Here is a 10,630-nt window from a genome sequence, read left to right as displayed (position 1 = left end):
AAGATGCAGCAAACGATACTACATGCATGAGTGATGTACTTCACTCTCAACGCTCTGTTGCTTTGGCCCGATTACGCTTCTTCACCCCATGAAATGGACTTCACGATGTCTCGGTGTGAACCAAACGCTGTGCACTTCACAGTAAACAAGTGGTTTGACCTGAGCTCGTAGCCACAAGTGTCTGAGCGGTGGTTGACCGGCACAGATCCAGATGTTGTTTCACGGCTCCATAAAGCTCTGGGGTGGCGGCGGCGGCGGCACCGCCACATGTTTGCTAGAGGGCTAAATGACGCAAGTCCGTGAGTAAACGGCATGTAAAAGAAAGCAAAGAAAGATGAAGTGGCCACAAGTGAGCGCAGCACCTTCTCAACGTGTGGAGCCTCACAAAGAGGTCAGACTGTCTCAACTCTCTGATCAAAGTATCAAAGATTCAGTGCTCAACCAGGAAGCCACAGTTATTACATTGTATATGTCACAATGCAAGATGTGAGCTCCGCTGCATCCCAGACTCCCCATAGCTCTATGTACTTGTAGTGTGTTAAATGTACAGAAAAATGCACAGGCATTTTGTCACCATAGTCACAAGTTGATTAATTTCAGTGATTCAACTGCATACTGTACTCCTGTTTTATCCAGTGCTGGCTGTGGCAGTGCAGCAGAAACCCATTCAAGTGAATGGTGAAACATTCGTAGATCCAAAGGAAACGATGGAGCACTGTATTAAATCACTTAAGTTAGCCCAATTCAAACAAATCCTGAAAATGTAACTGGAATTATTTATGTAAAGCGCTTCTTGATTGTGTGAGGTATGTGTATCACACATGTGTGTTTAAATAAGCTTCACAAAAAAAAAACGTAAAAAATACTCTGTGTACACTGTGCGTATATATATATATATATATATATATATATAGTGGTGAGACTTACGGAAGCGCTGACAAAAAAAATAATAAAATAAAATAAATATTCAACAGTTTTCTCTCCAGACAACAGGGAGTGCAGGAGTTCCGGGTCCACTGATCCCACTGATGCACAAGACACGTGGCAGCTAGGATGATAACAACAACAGCTAACATGGAGGAATCCCTGAACAAAAGCAAACAGATGCTTTTGTTTGCTTTTGTTCAGGGATGTTTTTCACTACACAATGACCAGGGTTTCCACTACTCTGAATGGATTTGAAATTCTTATCCAAATATTTTAAAGACATGAAAAGAGCTTTAGTTTAAATAAGGTGATATAAAAACTTGAATATAGACACCATCGTGATTTATTGTGCTATTGTCAAACTGATGCAAAATAAACAATATTTTGTTGTTTAAATGTATGTACGGTCCATCATTTCATTCAGTAATATACCAAATTCATTCAAATTGAAAAAGGAGTCTTCTTGTGGCAAACCATTACCATTAAAGTGCGATTGAGATTAATTATCACAAATTCTCTAATCAACTACATTAAATTTTTTTAAATAAAAAAAATCTTTGAGAACATTCCAGAACATTTCATGACACTTTAATAAAGCTTTTTTACAACACAAATTCATTTATACTGTCGTTCCTTTTGTCAGTAAAACAGGTGAGACAGAGATTGTAACTTTGGATCGTGTCCAGCCGAAACACTGAACCAAGCAGCCACCACACATGCAAACATGACGGGTCTCGTAGTCTCGTGGCATTTTGATGAACAGAACATGCACCCGGAGTTTAACACACAATCCGGTTTCTTCCCATTAGAGAACACGACGGCAGTGCAAATGGTCTTGTCACATTTCTGAAATCAGCAAAACTGCAGTGGATCATAAATTAGACAAAATAATAGGATTAGTCTACCAAATATTTGACAATTTATCGTACAAAGGGAAGGATACCACATACAAACATTTAAGGAGTGGTGAAGTGACTTTAAAATTCTAGGCTTTTGATATCCAATAAAACAGCCTAAAAAATGATCGTTACATGAGTAGTGGTTTCTTCAAATATCGTGTGAATGAATAACACTAAATCACAGCTGGAACTGTAAACATAAAAATGAATGTTAGAGATACATAACACATTCGAGAACCTCACACAGGACAAAGTTCACACTTGATACACACACTAGTTTGCCTTTGTGCATAAGAGCTGTAACATCTGTAAAAAAAAATGGAAATATGGTGCTCAGAACAGTAACACTACAACATGAAGAAAACAAATGTGTGTAGATAAACTCGGCTCTGCAGAATGGAGATTATGAAGAATTCAACCCTTGCTTTATAAAAAATAAATAAATGGGCATCATAATGATAGATGATCATTTTTGTTTGTGTACTTTAACGCCACAGAGAAGATCGGTAATGAATCTCTAGGACTTAGGATTTACAGGAACCAGTTTCCTTCATTTACTGGAGAGTTACCAAAATTCATCGACCATTAGATGAATGTTTTGCAGTCATGCCATGTGAAATGATATATGCAAGTGATTTCAAAACTTGTGTTCAGCAGATACATGCGAGTCTGTTAACTGACCTAATTGCTCTTCTAAGAGTGAGAAGAAACCTGAGTATCAAGAGAATAGAACTGATATTAGAGCACATTTTTTTTTTCTGTGTTAATGAGTTTTTGTCTTCTAATTTTGACAGTGCAATCTATGACGAACAGAAAGGCCATGACATCAGACAGCTGTGCATTTCAAGTTCACTTCAATTCGAGGAAACATTTGAGTGTAGACTGCATGACGTGAAGAGAAGCGGGTTAAAATGAAGGCTTAGATATTTCTAAAGACGCAGCTTGCAATAACAACCCTCGGCCACCCTGGCTCATCGAAGGTGTAAAAAAGGGAGGTAAAAGTGATAACATGTGCTTTGAATTGGCTTTTAAAAAAAACAGTTAAAATCTAAAATAGGGAAACTGACACCCGGTCCTCACAAAAAAAGTGGTTGAACAATATCTGGCTCGAGGCGGCGGAGCAGTGGTCAACAGCAAAAGTGCACTCACAGCCACATGAATATTTCTACAGTAACATCAACAGGAAGCAATGAAATATAACTTGACGGACGGATTACAACAAGAGCTAGTCGTGTGAAAAAAGGTGCTTTCTACAGGAGATGTTTGAGTAAAAAAACAAAACGGATGAAACCAGTGAGTGAGACGTCACCCTAGCAGACTCACATTACTTTGCAAATACAGCGGGTACGTGAGGTTTTAATGTCAAACCTGTGCAGTGAAAACCTTAACAGCCTTAATTCCACAGAAAAATCTGTTTTACGCCAAAAAAAAAAAAAAAAACAACTAACATTAACTAGCAGACTCAATGAAGGTTCTCAATCTCAATGAATCTCAATGAACTGAGGTTCGATCGATGCCCTAATAAGATTAGGTCAAGATAAACTGACTAAATGCTCTTGCACAGTTTTTCTAAAATTAATACTTGCTTGAAGAAATCTTCGACGCACACGGAACTCCACACCCGCCACATTGTGTGAAAACAGAACTGACAGCAAGGTCAGGAGGAAAACCCCAGACTAGTTTTGGGAGAGAGTGGAAATCCATCAGTAGAAATGATATTTGGGAAGATGGACGTCAACAGAGTAAAATGCTGACAACCTGGGATCTGTATTTATTAAGGCAACCTAAATAAACTACTCATTTTAGCTCAAATAATGGCGACTATGTTCCATGTTTAGAAAAAAAAAAAGCCTTAAAGCGGTCCAGTTGTATTTGGAGACTAATGTCAAATCTGTGTCCTTTAAGCATCATTTAGTTCTCTGAAATGCTGTAAAGACTTGTCTATGTCAGCAAGAATTCTGTTTAATCCAACGTCAGTCCACCCTGATTCATCAGGATCCACCCTGTCATTCAACACATTTGGAGGCAGTTCTCACGTGAATCATTAATTCCTCGTGTACCGCTTTTGTTCTTTGATGCTTGCAGATACCTTTGTAGTTCCCTCTTTCACTGTACTGTATAACAGGAAACACAGAGAGAAAGTCCAGAGTTGAAGACCGTGTTCCTCCAGCACACAGAGAAGGTGGTCATTGTTTATATGCAGGTCCACCACCAATGCATCCTGCTGTTTAGTCCACACGGGGCGCATTTTCTTCAGGCCTCTGAGCTCAGGGAAGTCCGTGTTGGACTGGGTGGGAGTCGAGCTGCAGCACTGTGCTCTGTGCGGAAGCTGTAATCATACTAATGCAAAGACAAACGTTTCAGACATGTAAACAAGCTCACCATTGAGCAAAACTGACATCTGGTGGCAGGAAATAGTATTACATCATCTCGTGCTTGAGGGAAAGCACTTTTTTGTATTTTGGTTGAGAAGAATTTCATGGTTTCTACACGCAGCATGTCTTGATAAATTCTCTGTAGTTGTAATCGCGTAGGCACTGGAAAATAAGGAGCAGGCTTCTGGGCGGTGTGTTGAATTCTTTTGAATTTTGTTAAACCCTTTATCAACCAAAAACACACAGGAAGCATATTTTTGTGGTCACGAGCAGGGAAGAGGAAATAAGCTCCGTGGTGTGGCTGAGCCAAACTTGAAGTTCTAAGAATGTGCAACGCTCACCTCTTTCTCAATATCCTCCAGCGACTTGATAGTGATGCCGATCAGGTCCACCTGCTGCAGCTAAACACAGACCACACCATCATACTCACAGATACAGTCATTTCACTTTCTACACCAACAAATGGTCACTTACATCCGATGAGGCGCAGGCAAACTTTTCAGAGATCATAAAAGGAACTCCATCCATTGCTAGGTAGTCGAAAAAAGAAGGAACACCAAGTCACTCAGCAGAATTAGTATCTCCTAACTTCCGTCAGGGATTATAATGACAATAGATGCATTTCTAACCTGAAATAGCATAAAGGTTGGAGTTCTGGTGCTCATAGTCTGGTCTGGTAGTGTTTTTCCCTCTGAAACTGGCTGGCAGCGTCATGGAAATATGCCTGAAACAAAAGAACAATATAGAACACTTCATGGGAGCTTCACATTTCTGAAAATATTGATGTTTCACCCTGACACTCATTCTGAGCTAACAAGGAAGGAACAGGGAGGAAAGTGTTCGCCACGCATCGACATGAGCACGTTACAGCACGATTAAGAAACACAACAGTCAAGTCAAAGTTTATGCAGAAAATATTGTACATATTTTCGCAACCACATCAATACTGAACTCACCCATCAGAGCTTACGTTGTGGAACACAGAGCTTGGGGGCCAGATACATTTACTATAGAAAGTGAATTGCAATAAGAACAGAGTAGTGTCAAGTCTCTTCAAACAGATTTTGTTATGAAAGACCGAGGATAGCTTTTACAGCTCCAACATTAATGCAGAGTTCAATTTTGAATCACATAAAAAAGAAAAATGATTGACAGCAGATTCATTTGATATTGTTGCACAGGATGGATAAGTTGATCCTTCCTGAGAGGAACACTGTAGATATTGAATAGATGAACATACTTGGGCATTGGTGCAGCTGGGACAGTAGTGGAACTGGTGGAGTTCATGTTCTGGACATGGTGAGTGGTGGGCGTGTGAGAGGACTCCTGCGCTCGAGGTACATTCCCCATGCGATACCAGATTCCCATGTTGTTGAGCTCGCTGAAAAAACAAACAGGTGAAAGCTATATTAATGGAGTTATAATAGAGAAGCACATTTATTCTATACCGTTTTGCTTTATATGACGGCCGTGTGAATTCTCTTCCTAAATCACCCTAAACAAAACTAGACCGTTTTTTATGTTGCTTTTGCAGTTTCACACTTGTGTACTTTGTTTCAGAAAACATATGTTGGCAATTTGGTGAGCAAATTCAGTAAAGCCACAGATTTGTTTGAGCAGTGCATTTTCTTTCTAGATATCAATTTGAGTGTTTCAGCTGACACATGCTTTTAACCTCATTTGTTATTCCATTTTTCTGCCAAATGACATGAGCAATATCCGCGTATTTTAGTGGTTGCTGTGCTGCCACTGGTTTTGAAAGCGGCTCATGTTCAATGTGAAAGAACACTCCCTAAAAGCATTCTAACTAAAATAAATTACCAATGATCAATGCCTATTGCAAGCAACAGGATCATCCATAAAGGGATAAACCTTAAATATTTGGGGATGACAACTGGCTCATGGATACACCAAAATCACCGTGCACTCCCAGCTAGCTTCACAGAAAGAAGGTGTGGAATGACATGATAAGCTACCAGGACTCTTACCCAATAAAGGTATACTGGGGAGGTGCTTGCTTTGAGCGTCCAAGAATGCGGATGTCACAGATCGCAGCCTCTGTTGAATCCCGCGGTATAAACTTGATGCAGAGTCTTCTCTTCCTGAAGGCTTGTTCCTCTGTGCAAAATATCAGGGGCCTCAGACCACAGTTTTATGAAGAACCACTAAGATTCATCAGCAAAATTACTCCGGAAGACGGATGTGTTTTAACATGAAAACCTTGATAAGTGAATCTTGCCGCAGTAAACATGCACTGCAGCATCCTCCAATACTCAATGACTTACGCGTGTCAACTGTCTCTTGAATGGGGATGAAGCCCACAGGCAGCGTATCCTTGATATCAATCAGCTTCATGTCAACAAGAACATTTCCTAAATGGCTCTGTGAAGAAAAGCAGATTAGGATTGTGAAAAAGGCAGGAGGGTGGGGCACTCATTGGTTACAGTTGGTGACTTACATTTTCCTTTGAGAAAACCCTTGTGAAACACAGGTACCGGGTAACCTTGGATTTGAAAAGGCCGTCTTTCCACAAGTCTGCATCCAGGCCATCTGTAGTAGTGGAAACCTGGAGAACAGTAAGATTAAGTAACGGGCCTTTGACTCTGCTTCGAGACAAAGTGCATTCGGACGTGTTTCGGACACAGATTTGATCCCGGCTGGAGAGCTGCACCTTGTCCCGTAAACTCCTCACCCCAAGCGACTCGCCACTAGATGCCGGTAACTAGGGGTACACCGCGACTCCACACAGACACGACAAATGCGGAGTTGTCTGGGCAGACAACATGGTCCAAAAATAATTTGGCAAACTCCCACAGGTGTGCAGCTGCCGCTGTGGGAGACTGGTGCTGGTGAAGAGTGCAGTGCAGCGGTCTGGACCTCGCTGTGTCAGGCTGATAAACACCTGAATTTATTGAGAGAAGTGATTTACTGAAATGAATAATGTTGGTATCTAACTGGTTTCACTTCTGTAATCCTGCACCTGTGCAGCTGTCTGCACGATGAGCACAGTGAAGAGGAAAGCCACAGATTAACGTTACTGAAGATTACCAGACTATATATTCCGTTACAGCCGTGGCGGAGGCCTGTCATCACTTAATATTTGACTTGATGATGACTTGTAGAAGTCACAGAGAAATAAGGTGGTCAAATTGATGGTTGTAAATACTGTAGGTTCGGGCTTGCGACCCCAGTGTCACGTGGCTGATGACGACTTCCCTGACACGTGCTTTGTCATGGGTCAAAAATGAGCTATTTTGCGCATCACGTCGCCAGCTGAGAAGGAAAAAAAGGACATCGCCTGATGCACAGAGGTGCGAGGCTGCACAGCACGGGGTGAATCGGACTCAAAATCCGCAGTGTGAAAAGCCCCCAAGACTAAGATACTGTGGCCAATCAATGAGTCACTGTTTTTGTGTGAACTTAATTCAGTAAACTGAAACAATCATTCATACATAGTAAATTTCATATTTCTGACTTAAATAAAAAAATAAATAAGTGACACCTACCACATCATATCCAGTGGGAGCCCTGTTGCGAGAGGCAACCACACCAACTCCAGTTATGGGGTCCATAGGCATCTCAGGCAGAGCATCAGAAAGGTCCCTGACCTCAGGCATCATGACGGTGTTCTGTTGGTAAACGATGAGCAACATGCTTTCCATATTCAGAGTCAAGAAAAATACACATATTCAATGAACAATGAATAAGGCAATTAGTGTGACAAGTTATAAGTTAATACAAAATAGAATAATGTAGAATTGATATATGTACGTACGTACGTGTACATCACATGGCGGAACAAACCAATAGATGTGTATATCTGTACATAATATTAGATTATATTAGACGGCCTTTATTCGTCTATGTTAATTCAGCAAGAACAACAACTGTGGTCAGTTTATCTTGCCACACCTGTTGTACTGAACCAATGAGGATCTCTATTTTGTCACAGGATATTCAATGGGCATGAGCTATGTGGAATTGACAGAGAGCAGGGGGAATAACTTGTTGGACCTCTAAGGCCTCCTGCATAGCATCTCCTTGACAACAATGGTATTCTGTTCAGGCTAGTGGCACTGACAGAAAAGAGTTCCAGTCTGTGGGGAGAGACCGTTTCAATATTCAAGTGACTCTACTTGAAAAAGGAACAAAAGCATCTATCAAACTCTCAAAGAGCACGGCGAGTTCGCATAGCAACAGCTTGAACTCAGTCCAGCCAATCACTTAGGCGAGAGAATTAGGCAATTTTACCAGCCATGCCAATGTGACACATATTTACCACAAACAAAGCAGTAGCACGAAAGTTGTGTTAATTCCGACAGCAGTGTGACAGCACACGTCGAGCTGTGACAAGCAAACAGAGGTTTCCCAACTGTTTTGCAGGGGCCTTCACCTTTTACTGTAACTCATTGTGTCTTATCATTTTGAAACATATGGTCTCAGTTACATATTATTTCTGTCAGTAGTTTAATAACTGCCTGCTTATTTTATGATAAGCAAAGAAGTTAAAACTGAATTTGGGAAGTTTGTATATCAATGGCACACTGAGCAGACAACCATTAAATGAACATGGGAGTGACAATCATATTCATCTCCGGGTTAGTGGTAAAGTTTCATGACACAGTCGCAAGGCTAAAAGCAAAAAAGATTAGATGGCCTTTATTATTCCCACAGTGAGCGAATTCAACCTGACTCACATGTAATCTACGATCACGCTTAATATAAAAAAAGCAGCAAAGAAAACGTACAAATTTGATAAACAATTGAGCAGTAAGTAACATGCCATATTAACACATTGAATTGTTTGAACACACCGAATCATGACAAGTTGTCTGGCGTAAATGAATAACATTCACTGAGCACAGAACAGCAGCAACATACTACCTGAACTAAAGAGGCGCAGATGTGTGGGCAAATTATAAAGCATTAAAGGGGGACAAATATGAATAATTGTCATAAGGATGTGCACGTACCTGCAGCCTCTGGTGCACAGACTGTGGTGGGCATTTAAACGATTGTGTATAAAACATCAGCTATGTGGCTAAGCTAGCGTTAGCGTGGGTAAACTTCTAGTTATACATTAATAAATATGCCTTTAAATGGTTTGTCACGAACATCCATGTCGCAGTGAAAGGCACCTATGTATCGTCATCTAAATGAAGAGATATATGTATGTAACCTTCTGTATATTAAAGCCGAGTGTGGCCAGACTAGTAGCTATCGTGTTAGCAGCTAATATTAGCACTCTTACCTAGGTCGGTGACTGGTTCTCGTATTTTCTTACGTATCCTCTTTTAAACCCCCTGGTTGCCTCGGAGAGCAGCTGGAACCTTGGACGAATTAACACTACAAACGAAACAAGCTAACGGGTAGACTTGTTTGGAAACACTGGGCATGGTGGTTCAAACTACAAGCGACTTTCGGGGTGTAGCTGCGGGGGATGTTAGGGAGGACTGAGTATCCTGCCCCACACACCCCACCACAGTTGTTATTGGTGGAGACATGTCCACTAAAGACTGTGGCGCTTCATAAAAATATCCTGCTTGCCATTGGAAAGTAACATGGTTTCTAAGGAATTCAGGAAGAATGACAAAGTTATTTTTTTTATTAACAAAAACCTAAAAGAAGAGCAAACGATGGCTAATAGAATCAACAGCGTGAATCATTTAACGTTTTGGGTTTTTTTTTTCATGAGCCAAGCATAATGGATTCAAAACAAATAAACATATACTTTAAATAGTTTTATATTTATGTAATAGTTTTTAGCAAATTGCTTCACTCCTTGGAAAATACTTTCCTCAGTGCATTTACAGAAGGCCAAAAAGGTTAGTAACACGTTGTATCCTTTCGTATAAATGTTTGTTTGTAGTATAATATTTTTCCAATAACATTTTGATCCACTTCCCAATAATTGTATCCAGCCCTTCATTTTTCATCAAAGGTTTGATCACAAAGACGCCTAGACTGCCCTCTCCATTGTGACTCGGGTCTGACCTGTGGCCTCCTCCTCAGGTGGCTCCTCTTGCTGCGGAGAGGCAGCCGATCTCTAATATTTAGACAGTCTAGCCACCCTGTGGGCTTTTCAGTTGCCTTTAGCTGCAATCTGTTTGTTCTGTCACTCTCGACTGAGAACCATGGTCCCAAATTAAGAGGAGCTGATTTCCCCCCTAGGTGCTTTACATCATGAAGAATGGCAGCTCTTCCCAGCTGGGACTGAACTGCTTGGTCTGGGGCAGCTTGCAGCACCATATCAACAGCTGAATTAGCGTTCATGAATTCTGGAGGCCATCAAAACAAAAACCCTCTCCTTGTACATAAACCTCGTGAAGAGAACCAGTGACAGAGGGTGGCCCCGGCAGAACTGTCACATGAAAGTGGTCCACCTATTTCAAGCTATTTCATTTCGATATTATTTCTTTAATTTTTTTT

The 10,630-nt window shown here is 40.9% G+C and overlaps 1 protein-coding gene across 3 annotated transcripts; it reads right to left on the bottom strand.

Moving 5' to 3' along the window:
• Positions 1-1,514: 1,514 nt before the first annotated feature.
• On the bottom strand, positions 1,515-9,653 carry mvb12ba (multivesicular body subunit 12Ba). Of its 3 annotated transcripts, none has more exons than XM_053873120.1 (11): positions 9,453-9,653; positions 7,708-7,830; positions 6,660-6,767; positions 6,487-6,583; positions 6,190-6,319; positions 5,442-5,582; positions 5,158-5,208; positions 4,831-4,925; positions 4,676-4,731; positions 4,543-4,602; positions 1,515-4,166 (listed from the first exon to the last, which is right to left on the bottom strand). In XM_053873120.1, exons 2-11 carry the CDS (start codon positions 7,819-7,821, stop codon positions 4,080-4,082), a joined length of 939 nt encoding a protein of 312 aa, XP_053729095.1. In that variant the 5' UTR covers positions 7,822-7,830; positions 9,453-9,653; the 3' UTR covers positions 1,515-4,079. The 3 variants fall into 3 exon arrangements, with proteins under 3 accessions (XP_053729095.1, XP_053729078.1, XP_053729087.1); XM_053873103.1 differs by lacking the exon at positions 9,453-9,653 and adding an exon at positions 9,175-9,378; XM_053873112.1 differs by lacking the exons at positions 5,158-5,208; positions 9,453-9,653 and adding an exon at positions 9,175-9,362.
• Between the last annotated feature and the right edge of the window lie 977 nt (positions 9,654-10,630).

Source organism: Synchiropus splendidus, chromosome 1, assembly GCF_027744825.2.
Source record: "Synchiropus splendidus isolate RoL2022-P1 chromosome 1, RoL_Sspl_1.0, whole genome shotgun sequence".
NCBI classification, from domain to species: domain Eukaryota; kingdom Metazoa; phylum Chordata; class Actinopteri; order Syngnathiformes; family Callionymidae; genus Synchiropus; species Synchiropus splendidus.
This window is presented reverse-complemented; position numbering and strand designations above follow the sequence as displayed.

Bases quoted from the DNA above. Each gene is read 5' to 3' on its own strand.
- mvb12ba (XM_053873103.1), bottom strand. From the start codon at position 9,231: ATGTTTTATACACAATCGTTTAAATGCCCACCACAGTCTGTGCACCAG. The intron at 5,209-5,441 runs GTATGTTCATCT...CACTTTCTATAG, and splicing joins CCAGCTGCACCAATGCCCAA to TAAATGTATCTGGCCCCCAA. The intron at 4,603-4,675 runs GTAAGTGACCAT...GTCTGTGTTTAG, and splicing joins TTGCCTGCGCCTCATCGGAT to CTGCAGCAGGTGGACCTGAT.